Source organism: Cnephaeus nilssonii (assembly GCF_951640355.1).
Source record: "Cnephaeus nilssonii genome assembly, chromosome: X".
In the NCBI taxonomy this organism is placed as follows: domain Eukaryota; kingdom Metazoa; phylum Chordata; class Mammalia; order Chiroptera; family Vespertilionidae; genus Cnephaeus; species Cnephaeus nilssonii.
The window spans coordinates 100,064,304-100,086,960 of record NC_137071.1 but is presented as its reverse complement, the minus strand read 5'-3'; the positions used below and the strand labels follow the sequence as shown (position 1 = coordinate 100,086,960).

Sequence of the window (22,657 nt, the reverse complement as noted above, 5' to 3'; positions counted from 1 at the left end):
CCAAGGGACTTGTGTGCATGCATATGAGCCTAATCAATGGACACAAACAACAGGGGGGTCGGGCATGAGTGGGGGGTGGGGGGTAATGGGGGAATAAGGACACATACGTAAAAAAAAATTTAAAAAGCAATAAAAAATAAATTAAAAAAAATAAGAGTAACATGCTAATTGACCATACCTTTGCAACACCCACCACCCAATCAGGAGTATGCAAATTAACCCAACAAAGATGACAGGTTAATTTGCATATGCAGGCGCCGAGCGGCTGGGGGCAGAACGCTTGTGTCCCGCATCACCCAAGCCACTCTGGGCCTCTGGGCAGCATGGGAAGGCAGAAAGGCAGCTCTAGTTCAGAGCGGAAAGGCAGCTCCAGCCAGAGCGAAGGCTGCCAGCAGCCAGGGGAAGGAAGGCCCATTCTTGCATGAATCTTTGTGCATTGGGCCTCTAGTTAGAAATACAAATCATTAAGCACAGTTTCTGGGACATAAAAAGTACTCAAAATGGTAGCTGCAATGTTATTTTTTCATTATGGTTCTTATTGGAATACTGAGAAGTAACTATTTCAGTTCAGTAACAACTAAAGAAACTGCAGTGCATACTAACTTTTCAACAGCAGAACGTTTCTGAGATTTCCCTTGGTAGTTCAAAGCCATTTTGGTTTCCATCCCAGTGTAAACAGCAACTCCTAAGGAATAACAGGATAAAATGAAGACTAAGTTACAACTAACTCCTAATCCAACTGGATCTATTGTGTGTGTTTTTTTCATCCTATAAAAGCAGGAATTTTAAACCCTCTTCTATTCACCAGTTTATATATCCTTAATTTTAATTCTATATAATTTATTTATCATATTTCAAGTTAGTTTACCATCTCATAAATTCCCAACACTTAAAAACAGGCTTAGATTAAATGGCAGTTATCTGCTGTTAAAATTTAACAAGCACTATTTATGCACAAGCTTATAAAGCATATTTCTGGTAGGTATGTCTTAAAAATTGCTCACCATATATCTTCTTGGTATTTTTCAGTGTAGCTCCTTTCAACAAGAGATTTTCAGGTCCTAAAGACCTAAATAAAAGATGAATACCACTTATCCAAACAGTCCAACAAATAGCACCATCAACTTTGGGGACATATTTTGCCCATACGTCTATGTCCTGGGTTCAGAATATATCTGTCTAATTATATCACATGCTTACTCCCCAGGACAAGCTGAAAGACCCTTCCTCTAAAAGTTACTGCAGGGCACAACACAGTTAACAGCACAGGACAGGAGTAGCCAGCAACACAGAGGTAAAGAGATGCACAGAGAGATAAAAGGATTATTAGTCATTGACAGCAAGACAAGAACAGGACAAAGCAGCAGACAGAAAGAGAAGGTAACAGATAAAACACCAAGGTGGGAAAGACACAGTCACATATTTATAGAGAGGAGAGTAAACCCGCCTTTGGGGGAGATCATTGGGCAACTGGGCATTTCTTTTACTTCCTTTTGAGTATGGTAAAAAGGCCAAATAAAAAAGTTGAGGTGCTAAATGAAAGAGGGGAAAAAACCCTTTTGTATATGAATTGCTGCATTAAAAATAATTAGCATTCGATGTAATTTTCCCAGCATTTTATCCACTGCCTATACCCTCAATGACTCTCCTTTAAACCACTCACTGTTCTCCAGGTATATTTCCAATACTGTCTGCCACTGAACAACCTATTACAATAAATATAGTGTCTGGAAGAGATTTCGGAATATCCAAGTGTCTGGAGCTCTTCAATTCTGGAAACCTTCAGCATCATTTCCAATCCTATCCCTCTGCCCAGGACACACACAACTCAAAGACCCTACAACACAAGAGCTACTACCAATTACAAGGTTGGTTACTTAAGACCCATTAGTGGGATACTGGCTAGTTACTCCAGATTTATTCACCTTCAACCTCTCTTTATAAAAAAAAAATATTTGGCTATTTTAACACCCCCCTCAAAGGACAGTTTAAAGGAATAGCAAACTAACCTCGCAACAGCTTCAAGAGTATTACTATAGATACTGATTCGCCCAACAAACCTGCAAAAGAAGATAATAGCAAATGAGTTTTCTACATATAGGTAAAATCTATATACCACAAAAATTGGAAATGGATCAAAATACAAATAATGCAAAAGAGAAGAGACTTTGAACTATGAATGTCTACTATATTTCTGAAAAAAATTATGAAATAACAATAAGGTAACATTTTAATCTAATTCTTAAAATAATATTATTATAAGAATGTAAACAAATATACTAAATTGTTTTTCAAGATCTTCTTAGCATTGTACATACACATAACACCAGTCTTATTTATACATTATAAAAATAATTGGCTTCTATTATACATTCATGTGAAGAAAGATTTCTGGTGTTAATACAACTTTCAAAACCATTATTTATTTCAGTAGTTCTTTCACTTTAGCATGCATTAGAATCATTGGAGGGCTTATTAAACTACAAATTTCTGGGTCCCATCCCCAAGTTTATGATTCAGGTGATAATTTGCATTTTCAACTAGTTCTCAGGTGATGCTGATATTGCTGGTTTGGTAACTCTTTGAGAACCACAGCATTAGTTTTAGACAGTAAACACTTGATTACCATCTTTGAAATTTCCAAACTGTCTTGAAGCTGATTTCATTACTGAGCTTGATCCAATCACTTAATATAGCTAGGTATATGGTAATCGGTATTTCTGAAAAAAAAAAAAAAAAAAAGGGCAAAAAGGCCTAACACCTTCTTAACAAGTGTGAATATTTTATAATTTGCATATTTTTTCAGAAAAATGGAACGTATTATTACTGTGTTCCAAAATATGAATCTCTGGTAATTCATTCATCATATATTAATTGTACAAGTACTATGCAAGGTGCTGGAGATACACTAATAAGTAAGAAAGACATTACTTACCCTAAGACAAATAAACAGGCAATTATAAGTAATTATCACTAGGGTAGTGAAAGTACAAGGTATTCTGGAGTCACATATCAAGGGCACTCAATCTAGTCTAGAGAATTAGCAATAAACTTCCCTGATCTAAAATTTTCCTTCATATTTAAGGCAACTGAAAATTGTAGGAGTTGCCCTATAAATATGCAAGGATGTATATTATTCTCTAACTCAAGCAGAATCAGTCACTTCCTTTTCTCTGATTCCATGGGCCTTTTATTCATCTCTATTATTTCACTGTACTAAAAGCCTAGAATTACTGTTTTATCTCATTTGCAAACTGTGAGCTAAGGCAGGAAACAGCTATTTTGCTTTGTGGTCCTATTTCTTAATATCAGCATGGATACAGAAGGGAAAGAGGAAAGAAGGACTGGTGGGAAGGAGGGAGAGGCATTGTTCTTATAGTAGGATGGCTACTTTGTTCCACCACCACCAATCATCTGACCCATTATGACCAACAGAACTCATTAACAAGATGGCTGGAATAGGTAATGGATGCCATCTGTAATAGAATGAAATTAATTGGCCAGCTTGGGGATAACACCTGTTACTCTACTCTCATTGTCACCATGCTCTAATAAGCCAAACTGAGGAATCTTTTTAAAAATATATATATTTTATTGATTTTTTTACAGAGAGGAAGGGAGAGGGATAGAGAGTTAGAAACATCGATGAGAGAGAAACATCGATCAGCTGCCTCCTGCACACCCCCCACTGAGGATGTGCCTGCAACCAAGGTACTAGTACATGTCCCTGACCGGGATCGAACCTGGACACTATCCTGGGACACGAACCTGGCTCCATCCACTGAGCCAAACCAGCCAGGGCCAAACTGACCAATCTTAAAAATCAAATTCCAAATTTCTGACATCCCACTGTTAATCAGAAAAAAGTACTCCAGAAAGCCTAAGCATAGTAAAATATAGGACATTACACCATTTTACTACTTCCTCCACTTATCTGTTTACTGTGGACAAAAAACAGCCTATTCACAATATGCAGTTCTAAGGATAGAATGCCTACTAAATGCATGGCTCCATACCCTCTTCTCTCTTTGATATTGGAAAACAAATGAAGTGGTTTATTTTTGTTTTAGTTAACTCTGGTTAATGAGTAAGTTTGGTAGATCGGCTTTACAGGATAACATCATCTTAAAATTTGATGGACGGTCATGTTTACAAATAACAAAAATAAAAGAAAAATCACAAGTAAGATGCCTGGGCCCATATATTTTATCTTGGGCTGGTAGTGAACAAGGCTGATATGATTCATTTCCATGTCAGAAGGAACAGCTCATAAAAACACAAATGAAAGGAGACTGGTAAGTGCTGGGTGTTTTTTTGCAATACTGGTGGGTAAAGATAGGCAGAGCCAACAGACAGCAGTAAAATGAAACCAGCTGATACTTACTTGTAGAGGTCAGGTTGAGGCTGTTCACATTCAATCGCTGCTCGGAGGGTATCAATTGATTCAGCTGTACATAGTGCAATAGTATCACGTACTGCATAATGTGTCTAGATGAAAGCAGAAGAAAAGGCAAAAATAAAAGTGTTTCTTTCTGTAATCATACACCCACCTGATTCCAGAAAAGGAATATGTTTTAGCAAGAGGCTTTGGCAGAATAATACAAATACTGATGCACATTTACAACTAAATAAAATTCTTCAAGTATATTACAAATAATTACTAAGCTATCCCTACTGCAAGGGGATTTCAAAGTTAATAGAAAAAAAAAGGCTTTTCTTGATATTGACAGCACAGAGAATTTCATTTGCAGCATGCATATAATTAACTGAAAACTCCATAAAAATATAATGCATTGAACAAAGGAGAAACCAAGATGGCGGCATAGGTTAAACACCTAACCTACAGCCTGGCACAACAATTTCAAAAACACAACTAAAAGTCAAAACGGACATCATCCAGAACCACAGGAAAGCTGGCTGACTGAAATGCCCACAACTAGAAGGAAAGAGAAAACCACAAGGAAAATCAGAGAAGCCGTAAAAGCTTGAGGTATGGAGACACGGGCGGAGACACGAGCCCGCGCGCGTGCGGGGAGGACGGAGCCGGAGAGGAAGGGGCGGCTGACGGCCTGGCTGGCGTTCTCTGGCGGGAAGGAGATAAAAGCGCCAGATTGTGCTGAACCCCAGCTCCGACTGCACTGAACCCCAGGTCTGGGCGAAACCCTGGGAAGCCGGGCTCAGGCTGGGGGAGTCTGGGCTGTGGGGCGGAGACACAGAGGAGTTGCGCCGGAGCCGCGCACGGGAATGTGAGCAGAGGAGGGACTGTTGCCTGTGCCGCTGGATTGCCCTAGCGGGAGGGAGACAAAAGCTCCTGACCGTGCTGAACCCCAGTTCCAACTGCACTGAACCCCAGTTCTGGGAGAGACCCGGGGAAGCCAGGCTCATGCTGGGGAAAGCTGGGCTGTGGGGCAGAGGTGCAGAGAGGCGGCAAAGAGCAGAGCACCGGAGGCGCGCACGGGATTGTGCGCGGAGGATGAGCTGTTGACTGTGCCGCTGAGTCGCCCTGGTGGGAAGGAGACAAAAGCGCCAGACTGGCCTCACCCGGATCCAGGGGCGCACGGCCTCACTTGGACCCAGGATCCAGCTTCACTTGGACCTAAGGGCGCGCGGCCTCACCCGGACTCAGGGGCGCGCGGCCTCACCCGGAACCAAGGGCACACGGCCTCACCCGGACCCGGAATCCAGCTTCACCTGGACCCAGGGGTGCGCGGCCTCTCCCAGACCCAGGGGCGCGTGGCCTCACCCGGGCCCGGGACCCAGCCTCACCCGGATCCAGGGGCACACGGCCTCCCCCGGACCCGGGATACAGCTTCACCCGGACCCAGGGGCGCGTGGCCTCACCCGGACCCAGGGGCGCGTGGCCTCTCCCAGAACCAGGTGCGCGCGGCCTCACCCGGGCCCGGGACCCAGCCTCACCCAGATCCAGGGGCACACGGCCTCACCCAGACCCGGGATCCGGCTTCACCTGGACCCAGGGGCGCGTGGCCTCACCCGGACCCAGGGGCGCGTGGCATCTCCCAGACCCAGGGTCGCGTGGCCTCACCCGGATCCAGGGGTGCATGGCCCCACCTGGACCCAGGATCCAGCCTCACCCGGACCTAGGGGCACATAGCCTCACCCGGACCCAGGGGGGCGGCCCCACCCTGACCGGGACCCAGCCTCACCCGTACCCAGGGGCGTGCGGCCTTACCTGGATCCAGGGGCATGTGGCATCGCCCGGACCCGGGACCCAGCCTCACCCTGACCCAGTTCCCAGCCTCACCCGGAACCAAGGGCACACCTTCCAAAAATCAATCAGGAAGAATCTAAACAGCTCAATAGGCCAGTAACTATGGAAGAAATTGAAGCAGTCATCAAAAATCTTCCAGCAAACAAAAGCCCAGGGCCAGACGACTTCACAGGAGAGTTTTACCAAACATTCAAGGAAGAATTAAAACCTATCTTCCTCAGACTATTCCAAAAAATTCATGTGGAAGGAACCCTCCCAAGCTAATTCTATGAAGCCAGCGTCACCCTAATACCAAAACCAGATAAAGACAACAGAATGAAAGAGAATTACAGGCAAATATCACTCATGAACACAGATGCCAAAATCATCAACAAAATTCTAGCAAATCAGCTCAGGCCGTACATCAGAAAGATCATACACCATGATCAAGTAGGATTTATCCCAGGAATGCAAGGATGGTACAATATCTGCAAATCAATAAATGTGATACATCACATAAACAAATTCAGAGACAAAAACCACATAGTCATATCAATTGATGCAGAAAAAGCATTTGACAAAATCCAACACCCTTTTCCTGATAAAAACTCTCAACAAGGTGGGAATAGAAGGATCATACCTCAACATAACAAAAGCTGTATATGATAATCCCACAGCAAACATCATACTCAATGGACAAAAACTAAAACCATTTCCCCTAAGTTCAGGAAGAAGTCAGGGATGCCCACTCTCACCACTCCTGTTCGACATAGTACTGGAAGTATTAGCCATTGCAATTAGACAAGAAGAAGAAATAAAAGGCATCCAAATTGGAAAAGAAGAAGTAAAGCTGTCCTTATTTGTAGATGACATGATATTATACAAAAAAACCCGAAAGACTCCATCAAAAAACTAATATACTTAATAAATTAATTCGGCATTTTGCAGGATACAAAATTAATGCCAAGAAATCTATGGCATTTCTATACACCAATAGTGAACTTACAGAAAGAGAGACTAAAAAAGAAATCCCATTTACCATTGCACCAAAAAAATTCAGATACCTAGGAATAAACTTAACTAAGGAGGTAAAAGACCTGTACTTGGAAAACTACAAGACACTGAAAAAAGAGATAGAGGAAGACATATACAGATGGAACCAGCTAGGGCCCATTTATAAATCATCAAAGAAAGGCTGACAGAGACTCAAGGACTGTACTACTTATCCAGAAGGAAAGCTGTTGCATGGTCTTTGGGAAATAATATGGAAGTACCTGAGCTAGATTTAAAACTACCTCCTGGCTTTGAAAAACCTATGTATTTTTATTTAATTAATTTATTTTTAAATATATTTTTATTGTTTACTTTTAGAGAGAAAGGAAGAGAGGGAGGGAGGGGAGAGGGGGGGAGAGAGAGAGAGAGAAAGAGGGAGGGAGGGAGAGAGAGAGAGAGAGAGAGAGAGAGAGAGAGAGAGAGAGAGAAATATTGATTGGCTGTCTCCTGCCACCCCCTACTGGGAATTGAGCCTGCAACCTGGGCCAGGAATTGAACCAGTGACCTTTTGGTGCATAGGATATTACTGAGCCACAATGGCCAGGGTGAAAACCCATGTTGTGATTGTATCAACTTAACAACTTTTTCCCCTATTAGGTAATCTTTAGGTAGATGTCTTGATTTTTACCTCGACATTCCGTCAAATATAACTTTGCTTTTGAACAATTTAAATTGGACTAGTTTATCACCATACCCTAAAGCAGCGGTCACCAACTGGTGATACGTGGACCACTGGCTGTCTGTGAGGTTTGAAAGGTTGGCGACCGCTGCCCTAAAGCACAAAATATAGTCATCTAAGGCATTTAAGTTCCTTTTTTCACATACTGAGTCCTGGTCCTCAATTCCAGATGGAATAAACAAGCAGAGAAAAGCCCTCAAGGATACACACAGAGGTGAGCACATTAATATCCTTCCTTAAAGGCAACATATAAAAGATACATCTTCATGCCTTATAGAATTCTGGACAATGGCCAAGAACTGACAGTGTCAGAGAGTACCAGGGAAGTAATTTATCTCCAGTTTGAGCAAATTTACTTTAACAGATTTGTAATTCTTCCTAGTTGCAATAAAGCAAACATTATTTGCCAAACTACACCCTAAGGCATTGTTTTAGAAACAATCAAATTATTCCAGATTACATTTCCTATATGCCAGGAATAAACATTTTTAAAGAAAATATTCATCACTTTTTAAGTAAAGAGATCAAACTGTAAGGTGAGATACTTGATATTATTTTTATAGTTATATACTTTCAGCCTATGATTACTCTCATTTTAAAAAGCCTCAACAAAATATTAAGTGGGTTATGTCAATATGAAATGAAAGCAGTTATATAAAAAATGTGGTGTGCCCAGCTGGCGTGGCCTAGTAGTTGAGCATCGACCTATGATTCAGGAGGTCATGGTTCAATTCGCAGTCAGGGCACATGCCTGGGTTGTGGGCTTGATCCCCAGTGTGGGGGAGCGGGGTGTGTAGAAGGCAGCCCATCAATGATTCTCTCTCATCATTGATGTTTCTATCTCTCTCTTCCTTCCTTCTGAAATCAATAACACACACACACACACACACACACACACACACACACACACACACACACACACACACACACTGAGTGGCCAGATTATTATGAGCTCTGAATGCATAATAATCTGGCCACTCAGTGTGTGTGTGTGTGTGTGTGTGTGTGTGTGTGTGTGTGTGTGTGTGTATAATTTTTTTTAAAATGTGGTGGCTTTTACTTGGCACATGGATTTTCTTCACCCAATACCATCCCCTTCCCCGAATTTGAGAATTTGCTTAGAAGTTCAAGGATAACTATATAAAAGCTGTCTTCAAATACAAAATGTACACAAATAAGATAAAATAAGATAAAAGATTAGGGGACAGTGGGAAGGAGTATTTATTGATGAACTATTCTGAGCTTAAAATGTATAAGTGAGGTTTACTCTTCATTACCTTGCAATTGGATTCCCCATCAAGACTGGCTGTAGTAACATAACAGGTTCCATCACTAGTGCAGGATGATAGAAGAATAAGATCACAGGGAAAAGTCTCATCTGCTTGTACTTCTACTACATCACCAACCTAGAATGGAGAAAAAACAACAACAAATATAAATATTCTTAATTCCAAACAAAGCATTCATTATATTACAAACTAAAGTCAAAACAGTAGCAAGAGACCTCTCCTGTTCTGGGGCTTAGAGAGTATCTCAGCATCCTACACCATGTGAAAGGTGATAAAAGAATATTACTGAACATTCAGAATTCTCTTTAAGGTCATGAGGACTTGTGATGCTTTCAGATTACCCTAGTAGTGAAATTTAATCTCTAATGAATGACTTCAACACCCAAGGACCTGTTTGCTCTCTGATATTTCTGACGTTGATGTTTGATAAGACAATGAACATTATCACTTCATGAATGAATCAAGAAAATCTACATGTCTCAACTTGAGAACTTCATGAAACCTGGGCAACCACACTTCCACTATGCATATCCGTATTTTAATATGTTTTGCCTTCAGTGTGATAATAGCTATTATTGTTGGGTGTTAATTCCTTCTTCAGTGCTCAGAAAACCTCAGTTAATTATAGGCACCTATTTTTTCCTCATAACATTTGAAAAAAAATTCAAATAGGTAATTTTCAATCAATTAATATGCTATTAGAAGAATCAATTAATATGGCAATGAAAAACAATTTCCTATGTGCAAGTACCCCAAGCTCAAATAGAGAAAAAAGAAGAGAGAAGAAATAATGAAACATTTCTACTGCAGTTAATTTAATAATGTAAGGAATAAATCATAATGGTTAAATAGGTAGGACTTTCTAACCTGACTTTATGCCCCAGCTTTGCCACTTTATAACTATATTTCCTTGGGTAAGTGCCCTAGATGATTGCAACTACCTTGTAGGACTGGTCTGAGCATGAAATGAGGACAAAGGTAGTGTTTTGCAAACCCCCATCATACAGTCACCATCTGTTAGGCATTAATTATAATTATTACTAATACTCTGTAACTACTTTCTTGCCAATGTTTTTTTGGAAAGATGTAGGAAATCATCAGTCCAGCACTTCCCAAAATTTTTCATACCGTGGCACATACAGAAAACATTTTTATACAGCACCCTCAGATTGAGGGTGGAGGCTGCTAATGGCAGAAGATGACCCACTTATGAGATAGTCAATATCTGGCACACCAACCAAGACACAGTGGTTGTGAAACAATGAACTAATAAATAGCACACCTGCCTCCTATTTCCTACACAATTTGGCAGATAAAGATGAGGATGTTAAGACCTATTTGGGAACAATTTTATTTTCTTTGCCAATCTTCATCAGTTGCCAAGAGCAACAGCATCAATAATTGAACTAATTTGTAAATAGCATTTTATTTTGTTAGATCTATTCTTCTTCAATTACATAAACTTATGCAGCTTACATAAAACCACAGTTGATGCTTAAATAAACAAAAGAAAAAATAATGAAACCCTAAAGCATGTTAGAAGGAGGAAACATTCAAAGGGTTGAAGGTGATTCTCAGTCACTGAAAAATAAAAACCACAAATAGAGAATTTCTTCTACAACATTTAGGATTTGCTTAGATATTAACTATCAAGGTCCCTGTATCTGGAGTGCAAGTTGAGGCTTGGCGATATGGATATGGGCCAGATCTCAAAGGTCCTGGCAGGCCAGGCTAGCGGGTTAGGCCTCACCCTTAAGGCAAAGGGGAACTGGGAAAAGACATTTAAAGAAAGAGAACAACATGGACCAGTTAGACAATCAACTCTGGAGTTCTGGTAACATTTAGCAAGTTCAAAGCCCGAAGAGGGCAGCACTATTTCTCAACCATAAATATTAGAAAACCTACAAAATCATAATTTTTTTAGTTCATCAGAGAGCTGAGGTTGCAAAGCAACCAAGTGATCTGAATTTCAAAGTATGAAAAGTCCCTCTGAGGAGAGACAACTGCTTCACATTTGTCAAAGCACAGGATGAAGAGATGGCCAACAAAACTTGCATAAGAAGAAAACAACTAGATTTTAAACCAATTCTAAAAAGCTTGGTAGGAGCTAACACGACATTAGAATCTCTGCAAGCCTGATAGAAGAGATCTACAGGCATCTGTTGGGTACTCATGAGAAAGCAAGAGGGTAGGAGACCTAAAAGAGCTTTCCTCACTGGTACAGGCATACAGGTTGTGATTAACTGTATGTCAGAATCATGGACCCTTTTCTCATTTGAGGCAAAAGCCATCTGTGTCTAGGAGAAAGGAAAGAAACACTCCTTGGCATATATCAGAAAAATGTTACCTCTGCTAGAGGATGTAGAAGCAAAAGCCATCTGCTGCGGGGAGGGGACAGAAAACTTACTATACTTAGGACTTAGCATTGATAAAAGGCTAAGTTCAGCTGCCATGGGAGGTGGGGTGGGAGTACTGAGAAAGTTCCACCCTGAGGTAAAGGTACATAAGGCCTGCCTATCACTGAGAGTAGAGCATGAGATCCAAGAAACCACTCTGTTCCAAACAGAAACTTTGCAATGAATAACAAGTAATAGCAATCTACCACTGGGGGAAGAGAAAGGACAGAGAGAGAGAAGCATCCACTGTATCTGAGGGATGTAGCACCTGCAGAGGGTGGAACAGGAGCAGTGAGAAAAACACTTTGGAGCCCCAGGCCCCCCACAAAGCACGAGGCAATGGCAATTCAGCACTCCAGGAATTTGAAGTCCAATGGTGTACTGAAATATCAATAGCTACAAACAAAAATCAAAGCCAGCCCAACTCCTGACTAGATTGATGCAACTCCCAACTTAATGGGCTGACAAAAGAGGCCTGCTCTGTTCAGAACATAAATACTGTCTACTTAGGACTTCAGCATTTTTTATATACAATGTACAAAATTCAATTTAAAAAAAATGAGACACAAAATACAAGACAAAAATAACCTATCATGAAGAGGTAAAAGAGTCAACAGGGCTAGCCCCAGAAATGTTCATATTTTAAAATTATGAATCAGGGATGTAAAAATAGCTATGATTAAGATTTTAAAGTACCTAGTGGAAAAGGTAGACAACATACATGTGCAGATGAAGAATTTGGATAGAGAGATGGAAACTACAAAAAAATATAGCAAATGGGGAAATTAGAAATGAAAAACATGATATCATAAAGATGTCCTTTAATGGGCTTCTCAGCAGACTAGATACAACAAAGGAAATAATCAGTAAATCTAAAGAAACTCTTCCAATATTTCTAATGCCAAAATCCATATTCTTTCCCTTACAATTTTTTTTACATTTGAATTCTATAAGTTCTGTTTCTAGGCTATGTGCTATGTGATTCCATCCAGTCTCATGACTTCATATGTCATCTACATGCAGATAAAGTCCAAATTTCTATTTCCACTTAAAACATCTCTGAGCTCTAGTCTTGACAATTCCATCTAAATGTCTAATAGGTATCTCAACATTAACATGGCCAAAACTGAATTTTTAATTTCCCTTCACTCCCATCTGTCCCTAAACCTGCTCTTCTCCTTTTATTTAATAGCACAGAATTTTGTTTAATAGCATTATTTAATTCATCCAGTTGCTCAGGCCAAAACCAAGAAGGCTATCTTTATTCTTTTTTTTTGCTCTCTGTCGCACTCCCGACATCCAATATATCACTAGATCCTGATGTCCACTAGTTGTGGACAAGTTTCTTAACATCCCTTTGCCTCAGCCTCATCACTTATAAAGAGGAGATAATAATACAAAAAAAGAGGCATCTCCTACCTCATAGGACTGTTGTAAATTAAGGATTAAATAAGTTAATATAAAGTAAAAGGCAATGCCTGGCATATTTATGTAATATATAAATGTTAACTACTATTTTTATTATCATTATCCTTACTACTATCACGCTAATATCAACTCTTACCATGTTTTGCAGTAGCCATCTAATGGATTTCCCTGATTCTTCCACTTTTGTCAATCTCCAGAGTTGTCTTTATTTTTTTTAAAGATACTCCCTTATTTAAAAACGCTTCAAAGAATCCCCATTGTACTGCAGATATAGACCAAGTCACTCTCCTGCTCAACAATTAAGCATTTACACATGTTTGGTTTATAAATATCTATTTACACATACAAATGCTCCAAAAAAGCTCCATCAAATAATCAAATAGCACTTCACACAACAGCATCAAATTATTTAATTAAGATTATACCTGGATGAGGTAAGCCTTAAGGCAATAAAGTCTAGTGAAGGAAAGATGGAATATGGGGGTCTTTCTAAGGGAATGGGGGTAATAGCAAAATCAGAAAGTGGAAATAGGAGAAAGAAAGATGAATGGGAGACTTTTCTACATGTCCCGTGAGCCACAGATTTAATTTTATGAATCATTTAGGATGCTTTGGTTCTTATGCTGAACAGTAATGCCAAGTTTCTACAACTGGTTTAGAAAATTCAGATCCTAACTACTCTAGTTCATCACAGGGTCATCCCCTCTGGGATGCAGAAAATGGAGGGGGAAAAAGAGTAAAAGAAAGACATTTTATGTCAAACTCAGGTAATCCTCCTATGTGGTAACCTTTGTCCCATCATTACTATAAGATGCAAGACAATTTACCTATCACTAGGGATATGGAGAACCTATGTACAGACATTCTAGGTATTTAATAAATGATTAATCAGTGATAACACTTGATAGTCCTAAACCATTCAAAGCAGAATCTTTTGTTAAAAACATTTTTATTTTTCTATTTCAGTTTACTTTCAATATTATTTTGTATTGGTTTCAGGGATATAACATAGTGGTTAGACAATCATATACTTTACAAAGCCCCCCTCCCCTAAATTTCCAGTACCCACCTGGCACCATACATTTGTCATAATTTTATTGACTATACTAGTGGCCAAGTGCATGAAATTCGTGCACATTAAAAGGGGGACCCAGAGTCAAGTCCCTGCCCACCCACATGTGCCTCAAAATCATGTGAGACCCAGACCCGGCCGTCCCCCTGCCATTGAGCTAGGTCCAGACCCAGCCAGTCCCACCCTTGTCAAGCCCAGCCGGGCAATGGGCGTAGCCTCAGGTCCCCTGGCCCGGTGTGGAGGCAGGGGGTGCGGCCTGAGGTCCCCCGGCCTGGTGCTGGGGTGGGGGGCGTGGCCTGAGGTCCCCTGTCAAGCCCCACGGGGGCGGGGGAGGGCGTAGCCTCGGGTCCCTGCTGATTGCTCATTAAGGCTCCTTTAGGGAACTTGGCCTCAGCTGTTGGTGCAGCCATCTTTGTGATGGAGTGATGGTCAATTAGCATATTCCCTCTTTATTAGATAGGATTCCCTATGCTGTACTTTTCATCCCCATGACTATTTTGTAACTAAAAATTTGTATTTCTTAATCCCTTCACTTCTTTTACTCAGTCCCTCAATCATCCTTCCCTATGGTATCCACCAGTCTATTCTCTATGTCTATGAGTCTGTTTTATTCATATGGTTAGTTCTTTAGGTTCCACGTACAAGTGAAATCATATGGTATTTGTCTTTTACTGACTTAATTCACTTAGGATAATACCCTCTAGGTCTATCCATGCTGTCGCAAATGTTAAGGTTTTGTTCTCTTTATAGCTGAGGAATATTCCATTGTATATATGCACCACCACTTCTTTATCTACTTACTTATTAATGGACACTTGGGTTGGTTCCATATCTTTACTAATGTAAATAACACTATAATCAACATAGGGGTCCATATATTCTTCTGAATTAGTGTTTTGGGTTTCTTCAGATATGTACCCAGAAGTGGAATTGCTGGGTCATAAGGCAATTCCATTTTTAATTTTTTTAGTAACCTCCATACTGTTTTCTACACTGGGTGCACCAACCTGCATTCCTATCAACAGTGCACAAGAGTTCCATTTTCTCCACATTTTCACTAACACTTGTTTGTTGATTTATTGATGATGGCCATTCTGACAGGTGTGAGGTGATATCTCATAGTGTACCACAACTTTTTTATACACTCATCAATGGGCATATGGGTTGCATTCATATCTTGTCAAAACAGGATCTTGAAGAGTTATTTGTACATGTGTGTTCATCATAGCATTATTCACATAACCAAGAGGTAGAAGCAACACAAATGTCCATCAACAGATGAACTAATAAAGAAACTGTGCTATATGCATACAATCAGATATTATGTAGCCTAAAAAGGAGAAAATTGTGTCATATGCTACCACATGGATGTTGCTTGAAGACATCATACTTAAGTGAAATAAGCCAGTCACAAAAGGACAAATATTGTATGATCCCACTTATAGGAAGTATCTCTCTAAAGTAGTCAATCATAAAAACAGAAAATATAAAGGTGTTTGTCAAAGTATGGAGGAAGGAGGAATTAGTGTTTAGTGGTTACAGAGTTTCAGTGTTATAGGATGAAAAGATTTTAGGATTTGTTTCTCAACAATATGAACGCACTTAACACTACTGAACTGTACACTTAAAAATGGTTACAATGGTAAATTTGATGTGTTATTATAATAACTAAATTTAAATTTAAAAAATAACACCTTGATATTATGATAAAATATTTGTAAAAAGCACATCTGATAAAGGACTGCTACCCAAAATATACAAAAATTGTTAAAACTCACCAATAAGAACATGAACAATCTGATTTAAAAATGGGCAAAACGCCTAAACATTCACCTCACAAAGAAGATATTAAGATGACAAGTAAGTATATAAAAAGATGTTCAACAACATATGTAATTAGAGAATTGCAAATTAAAACAAAAGTGAGATTCCACTACACACCTATTAAATTGTCAAAATCCATAAGACCGACAAATGCTGATGTGGAGCAACAGGAACTCTCATTCAACGCTGATGAGAATGCAAAATGGAATAGCCACTTTGAAGATAGTTTGGTAGTTTCTTATAAGATTAAACAAACTCCAGTAGTCACACTTGGTATTTATCCAAATGAACTAAAATCTTATGTACACACAAAAACCTGCACATAGATGTTTATAGCAGCTTTATTCATAATTATCAAAACGTGGAAGCAAACAAGATGTCCTTCAGTAAGTGAATCAATAAATAAACTACTACATATAGACAATGAAGTATTATTTAGCACTAAAGAAAAATGAACTCTCAAGCCATGAAAAGACATGAAGGAAACATAAATGCATATTACTAAGTGAAAGAAGCCAATATGAAAAGGCTATATAGAGGAACCAAGATGGCAGCAAAGTTAAACAACTAAACTGCCGCCTCGCACAACAATTTAAAAAATACAACTAAAAAACAAAACATCTACCACCCAGAACCACGGGAAAGCTGGCTGAGTGGCAGATTTACAACTAAGAAGAGAAGAGAGCGCAAATGCTGGAGAGCTGAGGTACGGAGGCGTGTGCGAAGCGGGCTGGCGGAGGGCGACTGGGCGCGCAGCTTTTCTTCAAACCGAAGGAAGACAAACTCCCGATCACTCTGAACTCCAGTTTCTGGGGACACGCGGGGGACCCAGATACCTACGGGGAGAAGCTGGACTCTTGGCCATCGGTCGGAGAGTGAGAGTGACTTTTCTACAGAGGTGCGCCCAGCAATCAGGGTTTGCTGTGCTGGAGCGCGGGACACGGGGACTTGGAAACGCGGAAAGGCAGAGACGGCTGAAGGCAGCCATGGCCGTTGGCCACGCCCCAGCCTAGTGACGCCCTGAGACCCCGCCCCGCACATTCTACAAACCCACCCAGGCTCCACACAGCGGCCTTTACATATAAATGACCTGTTCTGTGGCAGCTCAACCAAATTAACTGCAGCTCCAGTCAGACTGCTCCAAAACCACCCAAGCAAAGAGGAGAAAACTGTAGCTCTTGCTGTAGCTCCTGCTGGGAGGCCTCAGACCTGCACCCCATTGGAGATCCAGACACTAGGGTATCTAGTGGTTGGTGTGGACGACACCAGATTTCAACCACTCTCATAAGGGACACATTCAAGAGGAAGACTCAGTGAGCACCAAAGCCCTACTGTGTCTCCAGCACAGCAATTCTTCATTATAGACACAGCAGGTCCTCACAGCCAATTGGTCTGGAGGTCAATTCCTCCCAGTGTACCAACAGCAATCAAGGCTTTTAACTATACCAAGACTTTCCATTCAGCCCACAAAGGGGTGTACCAAGAGCGACCACCTAGAGTGATTGGGGAAGCTGAGCTACCGGCCCCTATAGGTCACTGTCCACACAAAGCCACTCCATCAACACAGGGAGGCAGCCAAAATGCGGAGACACCGAAGTATGTCACGAGTAGGGGAGATAGAGGAAAGCAAACTAATGGACGACACAGTGTTCAGAACCACATTTATAAGGTTACTCAAGAATCTTCTAAAAACCGCTGAGAAACTTGAAGAGACCTTCAAGGACCTTAATGAGAATACAAAAAAAATGGAAAAGGACCAGTCAGAAATTATGCATACACTGTCTGAAATAAAGAATATACAGACACTCAACTGTAGACCACCATACCTGAAGAGTCAAACCAAAGATCTGGAATATGAGGTAGAAAAAAACACCCAACCAGAGAGGCGGAAAGAAAGAAGAATCCAAAAGTGTGAGGATAGCGTAAGGAGCCTCTGGGATGGCTTTAAGTGTACCAATATCCGAATTTTTGGGGTGCCAGAAGAAGAGAGATACTGAAAACCTATTTGAAGAAATAATGACAGAAAACTTCCCCCACCTGGTGAAAGAAATAGACTTACAAGTTCAGGAAGCGCACAGAACCCCAAACAAAAGGAATCCAAAGAGGACCACACCAAGACACATCATAATTAAAATGCCAAGGGCAAAAGACAAAGAGAGAATCTTACAAGCAGCAAAAGAAAAACAGTTAGTTACCTACAAGGGAGCACCCATACAACTGTCAGCTGATTTTTCAACAGAAACTATGCAGGCCAGACGGGAATGGCAAGAAATATTCAAAGTGATGAATAGCAAGAACCTACAACCAAGACTACTCTACCCAGCAAAGTTATCATTCAGAATTGAAGGGCAGATAAAGAGCTTCACAGATAAGAATAAGCTAAAGGAGTTCATCACCACCAAACCAGTATTATATAAAACCCTGAAAGATATTCTTTAAAAAGAGGAAAAAGAAGAAAAAAGTAAAGATAAAAATTATGAACAACAAATACATATCTATCAACAAGTGATCCTAAAAATCAAGTGAATTAAAAATCCGAGGAACAGAATAAACTGGTGAACATAATAGAATCAGAGGCATAGAATGGGAGTGGATTGATAATTCTCAGGGGGAAAGGGGTGTCTGTGTGGGGGGTACGGGAAGAGACTGGACAAAAATCATACACCTATGGATAAGGACAACGGGGGGGGGGGAGGTAAGGGCAGAGGGGAGTGGGGACCGGGTGGTGGGGAGATATGGGGGGAAAAAAGGAGAAACAATTGTAATAATCTTAACAATAAAGATTTATTAAAAAAAAGAATTAAAGAAACTGAAAAAAAAAGAAAAGGCTATATACTGTATGATTCTAATTATATGAAATTATGGTAAAGGCAAAACTATGGAGACAGTAAAAAGATTAGTGGTGGTTCCAGGTTGAAGGGAGGGAGGGAGAGATGAATATGTAGAGCACAGAGGATGTTAAGGAGAGTTTAACAATTCAGTATGATAATATAATGGTGGATACATGTCATTTATACATTTGTTCAGGTACATAGAATGTACAACACCAAGAGTGAACCCTAATAATGTAAACTATAAATTTTGGATAATAATTATATGTCAATGTAGGTTCATTGATCATAACAAATGTACCAATCTGGTGGGGGATATTGTTAACAAGGGAGGTTCTACCTGGGAAATGGGGTATATGTGAACTCTGTAGTTTCTGCTCAGTTTTGCTGTGAACCTAAGACTGCTCTAAAAAGTAAAGTTAATAATTAATTACAATAAAATCTGTTGGCAACAAAAATATCTTATACATTGCTGGTAGAATGTAAAATGGTAAAAACTGCTATGGAAAACAGTTTGTAATTCCTGAAAAATTTAAAGTATTATAAAGTATTAATACATATTACAATATGAATGAACTTCAGGAATATTACATTAAGTGACATGCCAGACACAAAAGGCCACCCAGTGTATGATTCCTTTCATATGAAATATCTAGAATAGGTAAATCCATAGAAACAGAAAGATTAGTGGTTGCCAGGGACTGGGGGAGGGAGGAATGAATCATGACTGCTTAATGGCTTACGACGCGGGTTTCCTTTTGGGGTGATGAAAATGTTCTGAAATTAGACAGCGTCAATGGTTGCACAAAATTGTGAATGCACTAAATGCCAATGAATCAATTGTCCATTTAAAAATGATGTGCAGCCTTGGCTGGTGTGGCTGAGCTGGCTGGAGTGTTGTCCCATGAACTGAAGGGCCGTGGTTCAGTTTCTGGTCAGAGCACATACCTAGGTTGTGGGATCAGACTCCAGTTGGGATGTGTGTGGGAGGAAACCAGTGGATGTTTCTCTCTCTCTCTCTAAAATCAATGAAAACTTGTCCTTGGGTAAGAATTTTTTAGAAGTGTATTTTTTATCATAATGAAGCATAAAGAAAAAAGGTGTATTTTTTTATAATATAGAATAAATAAAAATTAATACCTTGATCTTTTCACTCTCTTTTCTAACTCGCTTTGCATTTTCAATAATGTAAACATTTCTCTTGTTGACTTCATTGTCAGCTCTGTGTCTCAGCCAATCCTCATATCCCTAGAAGGACAAAAAACAACAAAACTATAAAATCAAGCTCATATAATGAAGTAAATTTCTATAACCCCCTCCATGAGTTGCCAGCATACATTCATATTTACAGTATTAATCTACATATATAAAAGCCTAAGTGACTGTTAGCTATGATGCACACTGACCACCAGGGGACAGACGCTCAATGCATAGGCATGGAAACATAGAACAGACTGATGAATCTCAGAGGAAAGGGGGGAGAGGGCAGGATGGGAAGAGAATAACCAAAGATCTTACATGATTTGAGGAAGGTTGAATAGCTTTTTATATACTTTTTATTTACTAGAGGCCCAGTGCATGGATTCATGCACCGTTGGGGTCCCTTGGCCTGGCCTGCGGGGATCAGGCCAAAACCGGCTCTATGACATCCCCCGTGGGTCCCAGATTGCAAGAGGGCTCAGACCAGGCCAAGGGACCCCACTGGTGCATGAATCCATACACCGGGCCTCTAGTTTCAATATATATTGTTAAAGAGACAACACTACATTTTTTAAAATTTTATTTTATTGTTTAAAGTATTACAAATAGTAGTACATATGTCTCCTTTTTTTCCTATTGACCTTCCCTCGGCCTCCCCTACCGCTCGGCACATGACCTCACCCAACCCCACCCATGTCTTGCATCCATTGGTTATGCTTATATACAAGTCCTTCGTTGATCTCTTACCTCCCCCCCACACACTCCCCAGCCTTCCAGCTATATTTTGACAGTCTGTTCAATGCTTCTCTGCCTCTATATTTATCTTTTTTTTAATTTCTTTTTTGAATGTTTTATTGTTTAAAGTATTACATGTAGTAGTACATATGTCTCCTTTTTTTTCCCCATTGACCTTCCCCAAGCCTCCCCTCTCCCCATCGCATGCCCTCATCCCGCCACACCAGTGTCTTGTGTCCATTGGTGTGCTTATATGCATGCATACAAGTGCTTTGGTTGATCTCTTCCCCCCTCTCCCCAACACTCCCCTGCCTCCCCGCTGTAATGTGACAGTCGGTTCGGTGCTTTACTGCCTCTGTATCTATCGTTTGGATCATCAGGTTATAATGTTCTTTATTTTCCATAAATGAGTGAGATCATGTGGTATTTTTCTTTCATTGCTTGGCTTATTTCACTTAACATAATGCACTCCGGTCCATCAACGCTGATGCAAATGGTAATAATTCCTTCTTTTTTATAGCAGCGAAGTATTCCATTGTGTACATGTACCATAGTTTTCTAATCCACTCATCTGCTGATGGGCATTTGGGCTGTTTCCAAATCTTAGCTATGGTGAATTGTTCTGCTATGAACATAGGGGTGCATATATCCTTTCTGATTAGTATTTCTAGTTTCTTGGGATATATTCCTAAAAGTGGGATCACTGGGTCAAATGGGAGTTCCATTTTTAGTTTTTTGAGGAAACTCCATACTGTTCTCCTCAGTGGCTGCACCAGTCTGCATTCCCACCAGCAGTGCACGAGGGTTCCTTTTTCTCTACATCCTCCCCAACACTTGTCGTTTGTTCATTTGTTTATGATTGCCATTCTGACAGGTGCTAGATGGTACCACATTGTCATTTTGATTTGCATCTCTCGGATAATTAGTGACTTTGAGCATGTTTTCATATGTCACTTGGCCTTCCTTCTGTCTTCTTTTGAAAAGATTCTATTTAGGTCCATTGCCCATTTTTTTATTGGATCATTTATCTTCCTGTTATTAAGGTATATGACTCCCTGTAGATGTTGGAGATTAAACCTTTATCAGTGATAACATTTTCAAATATGCTCTCCCATACAGTGGGCTTTCTTGTTGTTTTGTTGATGGTTTCTTTTGCTGTAAAAAAACTTTTTATTTTGATGTAGTCCCATTTGTTTATTTTCTCTTTAGCTTCCATTGCCCTAGGGGCAGTATCAGTGAAGAAGTTCTTTCAGCATGTGTCTGAGATTTTGCTGCCTGTGGATTCCTCTAGTATTTTTATGGTTTCCCGTCTTATGTTTAAGTCCTGTATCCATTTTGAGTTTATTTTTGTGTATGGTGTAAGTTGGTGATCTAGTTTCATTTTTTTGCATGTATCTGTCCAATTTTCCCAAAACCATTTATTGAAGAGACTGTCTTGACTCCATTGTATGTTCATGCCTCCTTTGTCAAATATTAATTGAGCATAGTGGTTTGGGTTCATATCTGGGTTCTCTATTCTATTCCATTGGTCTATATGTCCGTTCCTGTGCTAGTACCACGCTGTTTTGAGAACAGTGGCTTTGTAATACAGCTTGAAATCTGGTATTGAGATCCCACCTACTTTGTTCTTTCTCAGGATTGCTGAGGCTATTCAGTCGTTTTTTAATCCAGATGAATTTTTGGAGAGTTCTTTCTAGGTCTGTGAAATATGCCGTTGGTATTTTAATGGGGAGTGCATTGAATCTATAGATTGCTGTGGGTAGTATGGACATTTTAATGATGTTGATTCTACCAATCCATGAACATGGTATGTTCTTCCATCTGTTTATGTCTTCCTCTATCTCTTTTTTCAGTGTCCTGTAGTTTTCTGCATATAGGTCTTTTACCTCCTTAGTTAAGTTTATTCCTAGGTATCTTAATTTTTTTGGTGCGATGGTAAATG

The 22,657-nt window shown here is 40.1% G+C and overlaps 1 protein-coding gene across 2 annotated transcripts in view; it reads right to left on the bottom strand.

Moving 5' to 3' along the window:
* The window catches only part of ATP11C (ATPase phospholipid transporting 11C (ATP11C blood group)), a 235,943-nt gene that overhangs the window by 80,392 nt on the left and 132,894 nt on the right, over positions 1 to 22,657 (bottom strand). For both annotated transcript variants that reach the window (XM_079765342.1, XM_079765343.1), the window contains exons 5-10: positions 19,921 to 20,028; positions 9,218 to 9,346; positions 4,385 to 4,488; positions 2,010 to 2,060; positions 1,005 to 1,069; positions 604 to 685 (exon numbers count right to left, since the gene is read on the bottom strand). In XM_079765342.1, coding sequence (XP_079621468.1) covers positions 604 to 685; positions 1,005 to 1,069; positions 2,010 to 2,060; positions 4,385 to 4,488; positions 9,218 to 9,346; positions 19,921 to 20,028 — 539 coding nt within the window. The remainder of the gene's footprint in view (positions 1 to 603; positions 686 to 1,004; positions 1,070 to 2,009; positions 2,061 to 4,384; positions 4,489 to 9,217; positions 9,347 to 19,920; positions 20,029 to 22,657) is intronic.